The sequence below is a fragment of the Callorhinus ursinus genome, unplaced genomic scaffold (assembly GCF_003265705.2).
Source record: "Callorhinus ursinus isolate GAN/ISIS: 27379988/994484 unplaced genomic scaffold, GSC_fseal_2.0 scaffold643, whole genome shotgun sequence".
NCBI lineage: Eukaryota > Metazoa > Chordata > Mammalia > Carnivora > Otariidae > Callorhinus > Callorhinus ursinus.
This window is the reverse complement of record NW_027397698.1, coordinates 1-17,788: the sequence shown is the minus strand read 5'-3', so window position 1 is coordinate 17,788 and position 17,788 is coordinate 1. Positions and strand designations below refer to the sequence as shown.

Here is a 17,788-nt window from a genome sequence, read left to right as displayed (position 1 = left end):
ACAGTTTAACAATTTAGAGCACGTGATAGGCTTACAAAGCAACTGTGCAGACTTCAAAGCACAATTCAAATATAATATGCATCTCGTTATATTTGGGAGCAAGTGCAAGTAATGGACTACTTCAATTTCCTTTCTGCATTGCAGATGCGGAACCCACACTAAGGCTGGGTTAACTGAAGTCACGTCCTGATCATCTCCCCTCCCCACCAGGATGGCCGGGAGGCCTTCAGCCCCCGTCCCTGCCCCACACAGACGTCCAGCGCGACGGAAACCCCCTGCATAAACGCTGGGGTGGGGGTCACTGACGCATGTCTCCAACTCCGTTGCGAGGCCCGCCCACAGGCGACGAGCGAGGGAATAGCCAGCCGTCAGGCCACTCCCAGGTGGCGGAGACGGGGACCCCGCTGTCAGTCCGCGCGCGGCGCCCCAGGGGAGCCCGGATCGGCGCAGTCGTTCCGAGGAGCGCGGCGCCCCCTGTCGTCCGCCCGAGGAGCGCGCCGCTGGCTCGCGGGAAGTCGGGAACATGGCGGGGCGGCCTGTGGCCCCGGCCTCGCAGCCGCCGGACCGGGACGCAGCCGCGCCCAATGTGGTGGCGCGGGTCTCGCAGTGGGCGGACGACCACCTGCGCCTCGTCCGGGTAGAGACCCGCCGGCCGGGCAGGCGGTGGGCGCGGGGCCGCGCGGAGCGAGCCTCAGGGAGAGGGGCTGCGGGAGGCCCCGCGCCGGAGAACCGCGGGGGCCCGGGCGGGGCGGAGGGCCTTGTCGCAGGGGTCAGCGAGTGAGGGGCGGCGGTGGGAGGAGTGCGGCCGGGCTGGGCTCGCTGCGTGAGATGGGCGCGGCGGGCCAAGGAGGCCAGCTCTGCCTAATTACTGCCAGGACCGTGGTGGGTCCCAGGGACACCTCAGAGACGGAGACGCAGCAGGGCTTGGGGCGTCAGCGGTCCCCGAGAACAGCTGGGGACGGCGAGGCACAGAAGACCCGGGGGGGGGGGGCACGTGGTCCTGTAGGCCTTATGTTTTGAATGAAGTGAGAGAGCACTGGAGTTCGACCAAGAGTGGGACATCTTAGGTGACCAGGCGAGACAAGGTTGTAGCTGATCCCCCGGGGGTGGTGTGGTTGATATGGGGTGGGATGCAAAGAAAGAGTCCAGGGGGCTGCCCGCTGGGTGGATGGTGGTCAACGTTGCTTCTGTGGAGGAGTTAGGGGTCAGCGATTTGGTGGGAAAATCTAGAGGACCCTTTGGACCTGGGAACTTGAAGGTGGAGATATGTGAACTTGAAGATGGTCACCAAAATTCCAAACAGAGTTGTAGATGTTATCTAGGCAACCAGGTACAGGAATCTGACACTGAAGGGAGATTGTAACTGGACATAGAACTTCAGGAACGAACTGCATAAAGCTCCAGTAGTGTTTAAAGCTTGGATGGCATCATGGAACAAGTCAGAAAAGTTACTGAAGAAGTCCTAGAATTGAGACCTGGGACCTGAGGGATCCTCTTAACATGAATTTGGGAAATGAAAAGCAGGAAGTCAGCAAAGACTGGGAAGAAACAGGGAAGGAGGAGGAGGAAAATCAGGAAAACCAGGTGTCCTAGAAGCCAAGTGAAGAGAATATTTTCAGAGAGAATGATTAACTTTGTTAAATTCTTCTGAGAAGTCGAGTAGGACCATGAGCTTTGCAAATGCTCTGCAGCCGTGCAGCACAAGGCCCGGGATCATGCTGTTTCCTTCACCAGAACAGCTCTTATCCCTAGAATATTGCCTACCACTTAGTAAGGGCTAGATACGCATTGGTGGCATTAATGAACGATAGACAAGGCCTCTTGTGTTATTTGACAAGGCCTGGGTTCTTCCAGTGAAACAGAAATTGGTGCATGGATTATTTCAAATTAAAAAAATGACTTTAATAGATTGAGAGAGGAAACGGTGTTTAAATTGCTACATGGAGGGATGCCTAGGTGGCTCAGTCGGTTAAGCGTCTAGCTTCTGCTCAGGTCTTGGTCCCAGGGTCCTGCTGCTCTTCCTACTTGTGCTCTCTCTTTCTCTCTATCAAATAAATAAAATATTTTTAAAAAATCTTACAAAAAATAAATTGGCACATGGATACGTTATTCCAAATATCCCGATCGTAGGATGTATCCTTGTGTATGTTTCCTTTCTTTTTCCTACAAATGGGAAATCCACAGAACAAACAAAAGGCATTATGTGTTGGTAATTATAAAATTTTCACTGCCTTGTTATATGTTTGCCTGATGTTTAGAGCAAGATCAGAGTTGGATCTAAGTGGCTTCACTTGAACACTAAGAGCAATCTTAGCATCTTCATTTCTTTCCTTGTGTATATTTTCAGCTTCATTTCTTACATACCTAGTTGTATTTATTGAAAGAAAGCATGTTAGATTATCACTCTTGTTGAGGAAGTCGCAGGTTCTTATTTTTAAATTAAACTTTTTTAAGTCTATTTCAGTTTTGTTTTTTTTTTTTAAGATTTTATTTATTTATTTGACAGAGAGAGAGCACAAGCAGGGGGAGCAGCGGGGAGAGGGAGAAGCAGACTCCCCACTGAGCAGAGAGCCTGACCTGGGGCTGGATCCCAGGACCCTGCGATCAGGACCTGAGCTGTCCCAATCTATTCCAGTTTAAATGAAGCACTTTAAAAACATCCATAAGTTCTCCCCCAACTGTTTACCCACATATACATCCATTATATTTTAAGGTTTTGATGGTAAAGTTTTCTACCAAATATTTACATTCCCACTGTAGACTCAGGGTTATGCAAGTTACTGTGGGCATTGTTCAAGAAGTATTAGACCAATCCATGCATTTAAGGAATTCATGGTTAAAAGGAACAGTCAATAGAGAACAATACAATGTTACATATATAATTACTGTGCATGCCAGATTGGGAGAAAAGAGGGAAGATTAATGAATAGGTGGGCAGTTAAAGTTTGTTGGGAGAAATGGGCCTTTAGTTGAAGGATGTGCCTTATTTGGACACTCAGGGAGGCCAGTCTTCTTTTTTTCCCCCTTCCAATTAGTACTTTTACTATTATGAATAATAACTAGTGAGAATTAATCATTTAATCTCTTTCTGAAGAACATCAGCACCGTAATGGCCATAGCTGGAACAATGTTACTTCTAAGAAGTGTTCGGATGGTAAGTTAAAAAATGAAGAAGGCACAATGAAAAGCAAGAGACAGTTAATTTCTTCTCACTTCAAGACCGTTTTTCTTTCAAGCAATGTATCATTTTGTTATTCATATTAGAAGTTTTAAATATTATTTTAGAACAACAAACCTATTTTAAGATCTTGGTTTAAAAGCAACACATCCACAGGAAAGTGATTGCCCAGTCTGTATTTCCATAATCACTTTTCTTTGTGCTTAAAAAGGAATCTGTAAAGGATTTAGTTGGCTAGAATGTGATAATCACTAAATTTGCATTTCAGACATTGTAGCATCTCTCAAAACTGTTTTGTATAGTGGTTTTAGATTTAGATTACAGTCTAATAATGTCCTTTAGCACTGAATAATTTATACTTTCTCTGTTTTGCAATAATCTGTAAGATCTATTTAATGAATAGAGCAAGAAGTATGATGTAAAAAAAATAATTTATGCTTTCAGTTAGCATATTTTTTGCCCTTTCAATAATGTTAATAATAGATATTGTGGAGTCCGTTTGACAATTCAAGATTTATAAGTGTTTTTTATGTAACTGATTCTTGTCACTGGGTGTAATTATAGTATCATGTTACAATCTGGTAGGGGTTTATTGCTTCTGTGTATATTAATGTCCTACATTTATTATCTCTATATTGTTTTATATTATCATTGACTACGTAGTGTCACCATACTATATAGTACATCTTTTCTAACTGTTGCCTTTTCTGACTCCAGTGTCAGAACTTTTATCCCCCCTTTTTTTATTACGTGCCTTGAACTCATTTTTAACCTTATATTTAATAATCTAATAGGTTTTTTCTTTTAACACCTCCATCATTCACGTTTAGCTTATATATATATTTTTAGAATGGAACTTTTGAAACTTTAGCTCTTTTTATTCCACCTTTTTCTTTATCTTACAATCTATTTTCCATGACATTTGTATTTTAAAGGTTTCAAAATTGTCAAAATACTAAATGATCTGATTAAGAATTTAGGTAAAAATAAGGGGCGCTTGGGTGGCTCAGTCGGTTAAGTGTCTGCCTTCAGCTCAGGTCATGATCCCGGGGTCCTGGGATTGAGCCCCACATCGGGCTCCCTGCTCAGTGGGGAGCCTGCTTCTCCCTCTGCCCCTCACCCTACTTGTGCTCTGTCTCTCTCAATAGCTCTCTCTCAAACAAATAAATAAAATCTTAAAAAAAAAAGAATTAGATTAAAATAATGCTAAGGGATTATTTCTCTTGTTAGCCCTTAAAAATTACATAAATTAATTATAGATCATTTTAAGTTATACAATATTAGGAATGTTATTGGTTTATGCAAATTACTTATTCATTAATACAAATTTATATTAGTATGTTATGAAGTTATTCATCTTAGACTATAGTTCTGGTGTCTTTTTTTTCTTAGATTTTATAGTTTTTTAAAATAGTGACTATTGATGAGAACAAACTAAAAAGGTGGAAAAAGAACATTGGGACATTAGGGGACAAAAAATTCTATTGTGTAACAGTTGGAGAACTTTGGCTACAAGTAAGAGAAACCCCATGCAACTGTGGCTTAACCAAGTTAAAAGGCTTTTTTTCTCATGTCATAAGACTTCTGGAGGTAGGAGGCTGCTGGCATTGCTTCTCTGGCTCAGTGACAGAGAGTTTAGGTCTGTATGATACTCTGTGCCTTTCCTCATGGCACAGAATGGCTGCTCTAGCTCCAAATAGTGTATTCATGTTCAAAGCAGGAGGAGAGGGAAAAGGAAGCCACATCTTTTCCTTTTATCAAGAAAGCAAAAGTTTTACCAAAAGCCTTCAGTATACTTTTGCTTACATCCTTTTATCATATGGCCACCTCTAGGTGGAAAGGAGGTTGGGAAAGTGGCCATTTAGCTTTTCCATCCCTTAAAGTACATGATGACAAGGGAGAGAGGCTTGGGAATGGATATTGCATTAACCAACCAAGGGCCTGGCACAAGGAGCCTTCACAGCTCCCCTTCAGCTTTCTTTTTGTGTTGCTGTTTTTCTCCCCTTTTTCCTCCTCCTGACTTTACCAGTCTCTCATATTCTTTCAATTACTGGTAGAAAAGTCCAAATTTCTTATTTAAAATAAAAATGATTGAGTTCAGTACTGTGCTAAACACTTGATATACATAATTTCATTTAATACTTAAGATAATCCTATGAAACAGGTGTTCTATTTTTTTAAAAAAGATTTTATTTATTTATTTGTTTGTTTGTTTATTTATTTAGGGAGTGGGGAGAGAGGCAGAGGGAGAGAGAGAATCTCAAGCAGACTCCCCACTGATTGTAGAGCCTGACTCGGGGCTTGATCCCATGACCCTGAGATCATGACCTGAGCAAAATCAAGAGTCAGATGCTGAACCAACTAAGCCATCCAGGTGCCCTGAAACAGGTGTTCTTCTACCTAATTTTTATAGATGAGATGGATGCTTGAAGAAGTTAAGTAATTTTCACAAGATCATCCAGCTAGTATGTGGCAAAATTGGATTTCAAATTTCATCTTCCTGAATTTGAAACCCTTATTATTTTCTCTTCACAATGCTTCCAGCTTTTGTCTGTTTGCCTTTAGGACACTGCCTTCACCATCTGAAGCTTAGGGACAATGTTCTTGTTAGTGGCATCATCTTTCTGCCTCTTTTAGAGAGCAGGATGTTTATCACAAGCTCAGAATTCACTTCCTTTAAAGATATCTTCCTCAAATGTTCTTATTCTTTCGATTTTTGACCCTTTAGCATTTATGACTTTATTTACTTATTTGAGAGAGAGGGAACATGGACAGGGGCAGAGGGAGTGGGAGAGAGAATCTTAAGCAGGGGCTCAATCTCATGACCCTGAGATCATGACCTGAGCTGAAATCAAGAATCAGATGCTTAACCGACGGAGCCACCGAGGAACCCAACCCTTTAGCACTTGTACGTTATATATATTTTTTTAAGATTTTATTTATTTGATAGAGAGCACAAGCCGGTAGCGGCAGGCAGAGGGAGAGGGAGAAGCAGGCTCCCCACCGAGCAGAGAGCCTGACGTGGAGCTCGATCCTAGCCCCTGGGATCATGACCCGAGCCAAAGGCAAACACCCAACTGACTGAGCCACCCAGGCGCCCACTTATACTTTATCTTAAACCTATTTATGTATTGCTCTGCTGTTGTATTCTGGTTTTATGTATATTGTTAGTTCATCTTCCAGATAGTGCCTGTTATATGACAGAAACACAGCACCAGACTTTCTGCTGTTGAGGGATTATTGGATGCAGAAAAGGTAGATGCAGTGGGATCTACCTTTAAAGGTTCTTCACATAGACTGTGAGTTCCTTGAGAGTATGAACATGGATTCTATAGACAGTTTCGTCCCCTAGCTCCTTAATAATTTCTTTTTTTCTTTAAATATTTTTATTGTTATGTTAATCACCATACATTACATCATTAGTTTTTGATGTAGTGTTCCATGATTCATTGTTTGTGCATAACACCCAGTGCTCCATGCAGAATGTGCCCTCTTTAATACCCATCACCGGGCTAAACTCCTTAATAATTTCTAAAACTCCAAACATCAAGGCACTCTTAGGTCTTTTTATGTATATCTGTCAATGAAAACACCTAAAAATTAAAAAGGGATATATTTAGTAATTGAAGACATCATTAATGACCCTCTCTACTTCTAAGTCTCATCTCTCCTGTGCAAAATATTCTTGGTTTTCTCATGTGGTGTGGTTTCCAGGCTCTTTATCGTCTTTTTTCTCCTCTTCTAGCTTTGTTCCAGTTTGTTGAAGTCTTTTATGAAATGTGATACCCAGGACAGCACAGTGTTTTCCATTCGGGCCTGATTTAGAGCAATCTCTTCCTCACTTCTCTTGTTTTGGATCCTGTTCCTTACAACGTTGCTTGGTGTTTGGACTTTTGTGGGGAGCAGTGGGGAGTCAAGAAGAGAGGGAGTTTGTACTTTTTTTTTTTTGTAGACTTGTCACACTTTCATTTTGAGTTCACAGTGAACTAAAAGGTCTTAATCTTTTTCATATGTGCTACAATTAGTTTATTCTCTTCTATCCTACATTAGTTGCGGGGAATACAGGGGAAGAATTTTATATTTTATCCCATCATCCTAGTTGTCAGGATCTTTTAAAATACTAACTCTCACTTTTAGTATTCATACTTTTTTTTTTCCCTGAAAGATTTTTTTTAAAGTAATCTCCACACCCAATGTGGGGCTCGAACCCACAACCCCAAGGTCAAGAGTCGCATGCTCCACCAACAGAGCCAGCCAGGTGCCCCCCCTCCTATAAACACTTTGATTAAATCATAGTTAAATATTAATCTAAAATTAAGGACCAAGGGGCGCCTGGGTGGCTCAGTCATTAAGCGTCTGCCTTCGGCTCAGGTCATGATCCCAGGGTCCTGGGATCAAGCCCCGCATCGGGCTCCCTGCTCCGCGGGAAGCCTGCTTCTCCCTCTCCCACTCCCCCTGCTTGTGTTCCCTCTCTTGCTGTGTCTCTCTCTGTCAGATAAATAAATAAAATCTTTAAAAAAAAATAAAAAAATAAAAATAAATAAAAAAATTAAAAAAATAAAATTAAGGACCAAATTAAAATTTTTCAGTGGTTATATCTTCTTGTTAAATGTTTAGATGACAACTTGACATACTTAATTTTAAAATGAAAATAATTAAATGTTATATATTTTTTTATAAATCAACAGACATCAAAATTTACAAGTTCTTCAGATATTCCAGTAGAATTTATACGAAAGAATGTTAAACTACGTGGACGATTACGCCGAATAACTGAGAACGGTTTAGAAATTGAGCATATTCCTATCACTTTACCTATTATATCTTCATGGAAAAGTAAGTAAAGTGCAAGACTAATACAAATATTTTAGTATTTGCTAATTAGAAGTTATTTGTAAAATAGCAAAAAATGTCATTCTAAGTTTTGATAACTTTGTGGGAAAAGTACAAACTCTTGGCTTTAAATACCAGGAACTATTTAATTTGGCTCCAGATTTCTCTTTCTCCCCCCTTCCTCCTTTTATTCAACCATTCAGTATTTCATTCAGGCGTTCATGCATTCTTTCCACAGATACTGAGCAACTGTTACGTTCTAGGCCCTATAGTAGCTGTATGGTGCTGAGGGAAACAGACAGGACTGCCCTTTGGAGCTTACAGTCTAAGTGGGAAATAGACAACAGACAAATGAAGGTTGTCCTAAGAACTATGAAGAAAGGGAGCAAAGTGCTAGTTCGAGCATTATTGGAGTCATGGGAACCGGGAACCTACAGCTCTAAAGTGGTCAGAGAAAGCCTCACTGATGAGTTGTTAATTTAATCAGAGACTTGAAGAATGAGATGGGGCTAGCTAGGCAGAGGGTTTGTGGGAATGAACTTGGCTCCTTTGATAAGCCATATGAAGACTGGTAGAGTGCTGTGGTGTGGGGAAGAAGGGGGCAAGAGACCCCGAAGGAGACTGGAGAGCTGAGCAAGGGCTGGATGTTTCCCGCCGCTATTCCCATGTCTCCCTGCTTTGTGTCAAAGACCTGCCCACACAGACCTTCCGGCCTGCTGTTTACTCGGGTTCTCATGCCCTGGAACACAATTCCGCAGAGTGTCTTGCTCCTGTTGAACTCCAGTTCTTTAGTATCCAGCTCAAATGTCAGCTCTTCCGTGAAGCTTTCCTTAACTCCCAAGCAGAATTAGCCTCTTTCTTTACTACAGCCACACCAAGTTATACACACTGCGGTTACAGTACTTAAACACATTTTCCTATAATCATGTGTTAGGCTTGTATCCTCCCACTAACCTGAGCCTCTGGTGGGCAGGGACCTTTTCCTACCTATCTCATTATTCACAGTCCCTAGGGAAATAATTGTTAGCCAATAAAAACTTGGTAAAATTTGTTGAGTAAATTTAGTTATATTTAAAGATCTTCTTAATATTGTTTTAATTTTATAAAGAAAGGGGTTCTTATTTTTTACCCTCAAATGAATGAATATCACTCTGTCCAACAAGATATGACTGTGAAGGAATAAGATTGATTTTTTTTCCCCCAGACACACCTGACATGATTGATTCTTTTAACAAATCAAACAGAACTTAAACAATTTGAATGACTATTGTTCCCTAAAGAGAGGTTACCTAGGATGTTTATTTGCTGGCCATTGCAATCTAAGCAGGATTTAGACTTCATAAATCCTCTACCTTCTCGGTTGTTGTAATTATGTTGTCATAATTTAAATCTCTTCTCTCTGAAATAGTGATGACTCTTCAGGGCTCAGGCAGCAAAGTCGCTACCTGGGTTTGTCCAGGCTGTACACTACACAACTCTGGGGATGCTATTCAATAGGAACCTGCTTCCAGAGGTCATGCAGTGACACAGCACTGTAAATTGCCATATATGCATATTATTATTAATGGCTTCTCCATCCTGTTCTGGAGCTTACTGAAATGGGTTTTTTACATTATTCCATCTGTTACATGCTTGGGTTGCTTTAAAAGAAAACTTGAATACAGATATAAATGGACCTACATCTAGAGAGTCTCAGTGTTTGTAAAGAAATAATATATTCAGTTGTTTGGGAGGGGGGACGTGTGACTTTGAAATTTGCTTTTGCAACGTGGTATTAAAGCTAGACAATTTTCTACCTAACGTTTTTAGAAGAGCCATGTGGTGTTTTGCTCGTTAAGCTGGCAGGAGTAGAACTCACTGACACTGGGAAGGTGTGGTTACAAAAAGAGTTAAAACCTTCCCAACTGCTATGGTTTCAACTTCTTGGAAAGGAGAATTCAGTACTCTTTTGCTATCTTCTAGTGAATAAGGTAAGTAGAGTGAAGAAATAATGAGCAATATTTTTTTCTTTTTATTTATACACAAACATCATTAATTAGAACCTTGAATCTGCAATGTGACTAAATTTTTGTCTTTCTTAACTGCTACTCATAGTGATCATGTATAGAGAACCAGGTGTTTCATATGTACATTTTGTTATTAAATTTTATTTATATGTTTATTATAGAAAAAATGAAAAATTAAGAAAATGGAAGAAACTTAAAATTACTAATGACTTTGGACATTGCTCACTTAAGGATTATCTTTACACATTTACTTACACATGAGTATAGTGTATCACCCTTGTTATTAGAAGCTGCTTGTTGAGTGAGCCCTGTCAACTGGAAACTACAAAGAGCAAAGTGTTTTCTGAAGTAAATAGTGCTCAGTCTCTGAACTCTAAAGTCGAGCATTTTTAAATCCTGTGTACGATCAGTAATCAGTCATCTGAAGCTTTTGCCTCAGTTTTCCTACCATTATAATTGACCGTGGCCATTGTGTAACTGGGGATGCTATGGGGCTTCATCAGTGTTGCCGTGTCTCTGTCCTGAGCCCTTGCATGAGCCTTACTTCCTACTGCTTTTGGTGGACGATTACTGAAAAACGAATGTAGAAAACTAAGTAGGTAAAGTGTTATGACAGGATTAAGAACATTCTTATTCTTAAAGTCCTTTGTCACACAAAAATAACCTGAAGAAAAAAATAACCTCACATTAAAGTGATTAAAATTGTAACCATTTTAATTCTTCAGAGCTTTTTGAACTATCAATAGAAAGCCTGATGAAACCCACTAATTGCTGTATGTCCAGATCATATTCAGTGCTTTCAAAATAAGAATTATCCAACACTGATTGGTTGAAGTGTCTTACGTGAAAAGTAAGCTGGTAATACAAAATAAAGATGCCAAAGGCCTTATAAAAATATTAGCTTCCCTGGGCACCTGGCTGGCTCAGTCAGTGCAGCATGTGACTCTTGATCTTGGGGTCATGAATTAGAGCCCTGCATTGGGTGTAGAGATACTTAAAAATAAAAAAATTGGGGTGCCTGGGTAGCTCAGTAGGTTAAGTGTCCGACTCCTGATTTCTGCTCAGGTCATGATCTCAGGGTCATGAGATCAAGCCAGGCATTGGGCTCTACACTCAGCGGGGAGTCTGCTTGAGAGTCTCTCCTTCTCCCTCTGTCCCTCCGCCTGCTGGCCCCTGTGTATGAGTGCTCTCTCCCTCAAATAAAGAAGATTTGAGCAAGGGGAGGGTGAGGGACAGAGGGAGAAGCAGGCTCCCCACTGAGCTGGGAGCCTGACAGGGAGCTCATCCCAGGACCCTGGGATCATGACCTGAGCCTCAGGCAGACGCTTAACCAACTGAGCCACCCAGGCGCCCGCTAAATAAAATCTTTAAAAATAAATAAAATAAATTATAAATAATAAAAAATAAAAATTTAAAAAAATATATTTTCTCTTTTAAGTTGAGAAGGGTATTTTATTTATCCTCAAAACCACCCTAGGGAGTCATTGTTTTTACTCCCATTTACAGATGGGACTCAAGGTAACCAAATGGAAGAGCCTGTATTCAACCCAGCTCTTTCTGGCTCCTGAGCTCATACTTCACCTTATATACTTTAGCTTATATTGCTTCCTGGGTGACCAAACTATGCAGTATATGCATACTGTGGTAATTTACATCTGTTGAATTTTACTAATGTGTGAGATTGAATTTTAGTTATTCTGATTTTGGTTGAAGGGAATGAGCTCTTAAAATTTAAAAGATTGAGAAAAATATGATAAATCCTTTAAGACTGTATTTATTAACTCATTATTATAACCAAAAGTTACTGCATTTAAGGGAAAAGTTACTTTGTTCCTTCAGAAAGTCCTAAAAAATGTCTCCTACTTGAAATCTGGAGTTTTCACATTTTTAAAATTTAACTGTGAAGTACTTGACTAACAAAGCTATTAAATTATCAATATGTTGTTAAAATTAATTTTGTTAGGTTAAAATCCCACAAAGACTGTATAAACAGCTAAGCAGGATCTCCTTTTTTAATTTTTTTTAAAGACTTTTAAAAAATTTTAAGTAATCTCTACACCCAACATGGGGCTCAGACCCACAACTCCAAGATCAAGAGTCTCAGGTCCGCTGACTGAGCTATAAATTAGTGGGAAAAAAATCCCACTTACCCAGTTTGATTAGGAAGTGAGGTTTTCCTTGAAGGAAATTTCCTGAAGGATGAAGATTCAAGGTCCAGGACTATTTTTAATGTTAATTATTTTGTGGGAAGTCTTTTAAAAATGTATTTACATGCTAGCACCTTCTTACATGCTGGAATTCTGAAGCCTAATCTAACAGTTCAGTGATGATTCAGTTCAGTCTGCATTTGTATACTTTTTAGTTTCTTTTGCTATGGCCTTCTGTTGTTTTGTCTATCCTGTGTGCTCCTTTCCCCCTCCAAACAGCAAACAAACCAAAACCACTTTTTATACTTTATTACTTCTACATCTCTCTGGGTTAGAACACCAGTGAGTCTGTGGAGAAACGATATGTTACAAAAGAAGCAATTAAGAGGTGCCTGGGTAGTTCAGTCGGTTAAGTGACTGCGTTAAGTGACTGCCTTCTGCTCAGGTCGTGGTCTCGGGGTCCTGTGAATGAGCCTGGCTTTAGGCTCCCTGCTCAGCAGGGAGTCTGCTTCTCTCTCTGCCCCTCCCCCTGCTCGTGCTCTCTCTCTCAAATAAATAAAATCTTAAAAAAAAAAAATAAAAGGGGCAATTGACTTCGAACAAGGATCTCTTCTAGTAATGAAATTCTTGGATTTAGCATTAGCTGTTTTAAGATCTTGGAGATCCCTTTGCTTTATGTTTTTTGGCTTTAGTCTCTGAAGGATAAGTTGCTGAATGACTAATTTTTTTTTTAAGGATTTTCATCTATTTTAGAGAGAGAATGCGTGGAGGAAAGGGAGGGGCAGAGGGTGAGGGAGAGAGAATCTTGCACAGACTGTGCACTGAGCACAGAGCCCACCGCAGGGCTCAGTATCCCACCGCGGGGCTCAGTATCACGACCTGAGCCAAAATCAAGAGTTGGGCACTTAACCCACACTGAGCCACCCAGGCACCCCTCTGAATGACGATTTAATTTAAGTAAATAAATTTTAAAGTGAAGAAGATGTTGCAGGTATGGTGCAATTTTCTTTAGTAATTGGTTTGTGTTATTTTTTATTCAAGGGTAGATATTTTAGTGTGAGTCTGAATGAAGAAATTTTGAGAAGAGGCCTTGGCAAAACTGTTCTTGTTAAAGGGCTAGATTATGATTCTAAAATCTATTGGACAATTCACAGAAACTTACTTAAAGCCGAATTAACAGCCTTAAAAAAAAGAGAAGGAATATGGAAGGAAGAATCTGAAAAAAGTTATTTGGAAAAATTCAAAGGCTCCTGGAGAGAAATATGGAAAAAAGACAGTTATTTTAAAAACATTGGATCAGATTTCAATTTGAAAAAAGAAAGTTATTATGACAAATTTAGAAGGACTTATGAAACATGGAAAGACAACATAAATAACTACTCCTTAATACTGAAGTTCAGAGAACTTATGAATCGCATACACTTTCGTAGAAAAGGGTGAACTATTCCAAGAGGTCTGGAGGTGACCCACTCAGAAAAGAGTAAAATATGTAAATATATGGATGTTTTTCATTGAGTTGAAATGGAAATCTCTCTGAATGATCGAAGTTGCACTCTAATGGTATTTAAATATTTAAGAGATGATTGTTTTAAATGTAGTATCAGAATAATTTAGGCAAATTGTGATTAATGTAATATGGTTTTAGGAAAAATGGAATACTCAATAACGTTACCAGGAAAAAGTATGTATACCTCTAGTGTTAAGATTTGAAGAGAGAGTTTAACTATTGGGCACTGTTATTGTAGTTATTTTCGGCATCCATATTTAATTTTTGTTGAAAGAGAGTATTTCTTTACTTTTCCAGTTTTATCAATTTTGATTACTTGTAATAAACTAACTCTGTACACATCATGTCTGAGGCTACTTTTTTTGCCTGATTGCATTCTAACTGCCTAACAGTGTGGGGCAAAGCTACATGAGAAGGTCACTTAAACCATTTCTAGTAATGAAGGATGGCTAATTTCTACCTGTTGTTAGATGAAGGGGATAAACCCTCTAGACAGAATCATGAGGATAATTATAAGGACAAAAAGCAATGTGCTGAGGGTGGCATCACCCAAAAAGAAAGAATAGGGATGCTTCAGACATTGTTGAGCCCCTAAAGTAGCCAATCTTTGAAGTATCTTGTGTCCCAATTCCTCATGTGACATTGTAAATTTCTTTGTTTTTAAAGGCAGTTTGAGTTGGTTCAAGGATCTGATAATACACATATATTTGCTGCTAAAATCATCCTAGCACTACAAGCTTCTTTTATAACACCAGTGATAATCCACTAATATCCACAATGTCTATAGAAGGTTTTCTTAATGATTTATGATGCTGACAAAAGTCAGAGGTTCCACGTGGTCTAAAGAGTTGACTCCTGTCAGAATCAGTAATTCATCATGAGAAGCTTATTGCTGTTTCTTGACTGCTGGTGAAAACATAAAGTAGATTTCCCAACATTTTCTAATTAAACAGCATTAATTTTTAGTAAGGTCTCAAATCTTCCACAGGTTCTTGTTCTTGTGATTTTATTTAATCACTTTTGGAGTAGGATAAGATGTTATATCCTAGCTTTTATCCCCTGGATCTAATGCCTCAATAGCTTTTCTCTCTGTTTTAAGGGGATGTTCTATTTTTATTGACAGAGAAGTTAACAGAGTACATTTAAAACTAGTTCTGTGGCAAGCTCATGGGCCTGCTTCTTTCTCACTTTGCCTCCCAGTGATGTCAGATCTCATCACAGTTACCACTGTAATCAGTTCTGATGACTTCTGCCAGTGCAGTCGGTGCACCGTCTTTCCAGATAAGCTGTGTGAAGGTGAAGCTGGTGCAGGTCTTTTTGTGGACTAGATGAAATGACTTGTTCTAACCTTTGCCTTGATTGTTTAGTAGGAAAACCCTGATTTTATGGACAAGATGGACAAGAAGAAAAAATAGACCAGCGGGACTCCTGTTGTGTGCAGTCACCATTTACTGAATGTTCTTGTTCTCCACTTAGGTAGTAGCAGTATTAACATGTACTTGAAGGTTAGGAGGAATCCCATTGGCCAGCAGCTTTCTTCTGAGTCAACAATGTCTGTTTTTCTGGCTTTTGTCTCTGGTCTTTCTTGTAGATCAGCTTGTTTGATGGTCCAAGGGCAAGGTGAACTATACAGTTACAGAGGCTAGATCTTTATTATATGAGACAGTTATAGTAGGGCCGTCTGAAAAAGTAGAAAAGTCCCTTTTAGGCTGAATTTCTGATCAAAGCCCAAGTTCTTTGCCTTTCTCAAATAAAGGATTTACTTGTCGGTCTCCTATCTTCAAAACAACAGGGTCTATGACTGCCTTTTTTCCTGGGCCTTCTTTCCTTTTGGTATCTTGGGTATCTAAACCCCTTTACTTTTTTTAAATATATTGCTATCAAATAAATTTAGTTCTTACTGTTTTTTCTAAATGATTGGATTCTAATGGCCCCTTTCAATCTATTTTCTTTTAGACTCACATTTCCTTTTTGTGTTTTATTAATTTGTCATTTCACAGTCATACTTCTTATATGTGAGATGTTGACAGCAACACTAGCTTTATCATAATCAGTTGTGAACAAAACTTGAGAGAAAAGTGAAAACTGTGCCCATACATATATGATCCAGCATTGTTATTATTTGGCAGCTAAAAGTATATTCCAACAACACCCAGAGAGAGAAAACATACAACCAAAGTCTCCTTACATTTTGCTTTCCTTGTGTTGACATTTGTTAGTTTCATTCATGAGACCGATGTCCAAATGCTGGTTCTTCTCTAGCACATTTGGTCATGGTTATTCCTTGAGGGTTCTCTAGGGGCTCCTATCATAGTCCCCTGGATTGAGAGATTCTTACCTCTTTCTCTCCCTACCTGCTTGACTCCCAAGTCAGTTTAGTCCACAGCATTTTACTGTTGGATCCCCACCACCAGGGATGGCAAAGACACATGAGTTTAATTGTGGAACGTGACTGGGCTTAATCACTCCACTCATGGGTGTGTGTTGTGGGGAGTATTAGCAAGTAGCTTCAGTCCTGCCACTTTCCATGGTGTCAATTCAACTTACAGGAAACTTGTGCATCTTTTTAAGATTTTTATTTATTTGAGAAAGAGCACTTATGCACATGCATGAGTGAGTGGGGAGAGGGACAGCAGACTCCCTGCTGAGCGGGGAGCCTGATGCTAACATAGGGCTTTATCCCAGGACCCTGAGATGACCTGGGCTGAAGTCAGCCACACAACTGAGTGAGCCACGCAAGTACCCTGGAAACTCATGTATTCTTAAACTAAGTGGTAGGGATGTAAGCTATTCACCAGCCACTCACTCTCTTTTGCTTCCCTCTTTTTATCATGCTTCTTTCTCCTTCTCTCAGGTAAATGAAGTACTAGAAGGCTCTGTAGCTTAGCAAACATCAGAAAAGAGATAATCACTATTTCCTAACTTAGTGGAAACAGGATATATGGCACCCTCAGTCTAGTAGAAAAGGGAGTGAGGTGCTAATGTCAAATCTTCCTCCCCTGTGTGAACAGGAGAGAGAAGGGATGGTTGCTACTCCACAAATTCTAACTGTTCAACTCTTCCTTATTTCAAGACCTCTTATACATTTTGGTCCTGAAACCTTCTAAATCAGCTTGGTCTTTCCTACCACTGGGAAAGCCTGGGGAATCTGCAGCCAGAAATGCAATTTTTTATTTATTTTTTTTTTTAAGATTTTATTCATTTGACAGAGACACAGTGAGAGAAGGAACACGAGCAGGGGGAGTGGGAGAGGGAGAAGCAGGCTTCCCGCGGAGCAGGGAGCCCGATGCAGGGCTCGATCCCAGGACCCTGGGACCATGACCTGAGCCGAAGGCAGACGCTTAACGACTGAGCCACCCAGGCGCCCCCAGAAAAGCAATTTTTTAAGAACACCTGACTCAAAGAAAACTCAGGGCCACTGATCTCAATAGTTCTGCTATCTCTTGATATGGAACCAAGGCAAATGAAAAAAAATGAAATTTTCTTACTACTTACAGCCCATTGACAAGTCCTTGAAACAGGCAGGGTGACATTCCTCTAGAAATTCAGCTGCCTCAATGTTAATACTTTGCTAAGGGCAAAAGGCAATCTTGGCTTAACATTATCCCGACCTCTGGGATCCTGTAAGACTTCTTTAACATATAAAAATTCCTTTAACTTCTCTTATCTCTCCCCCCCAAGATATATGTTGGCAATCATCCACTAAGCATATGGTCCACTGATATACATCTGAAGGGTCTCATGACTAAGGTTTTACTAGACAGTAATAAATGCCCTTTTCCTAACAATGGCTAACCCCCTCAAGGTCCTGGAAACCTATAGACTTACAATGCCCCTAATAGACTTATGATGTCCCTAATCCCCCTCCCACCTTGAAAGTATATAATCACCACCCTTCACAACCCTAATGCACCTCTTTCTGCCCATGGGTCTTGCCCCTGTGCTTTAATAAAACCACCTTTTTGCACTGAAGATATCTCAAGAATTCTTTCTTGACCATTTGCTCCAAACCCCAATAGGTCCTCATCATCCATCATTTATTCCTGCTCTTTCAGGTGACTCTGAGAATGGTAAAGATCCCAGCCAGTACCTCACACCGACCTGGTGCATTTGCAAA

At 40.1% G+C, this 17,788-nt stretch overlaps 1 protein-coding gene across 3 annotated transcripts; it reads left to right on the top strand.

The window, feature by feature from the left end:
• Positions 1-417: 417 nt before the first annotated feature.
• Positions 418-14,033, top strand: LOC112818887 (protein C3orf33-like). Of its 3 annotated transcripts, none has more exons than XM_025865971.2 (5): positions 418-637; positions 3,095-3,154; positions 7,867-8,014; positions 9,821-9,981; positions 13,206-14,033. In XM_025865971.2, exons 1-5 carry the CDS (start codon positions 524-526, stop codon positions 13,602-13,604), a joined length of 882 nt encoding a protein of 293 aa, XP_025721756.1. In that variant the 5' UTR covers positions 418-523; the 3' UTR covers positions 13,605-14,033. The 3 variants fall into 3 exon arrangements, with proteins under 3 accessions (XP_025721756.1, XP_073746638.1, XP_073746637.1); XM_073890537.1 differs by lacking the exon at positions 418-637 and adding an exon at positions 656-1,085; XM_073890536.1 differs by lacking the exon at positions 418-637 and adding an exon at positions 1,092-1,330.
• Positions 14,034-17,788: the final 3,755 nt, after the last annotated feature.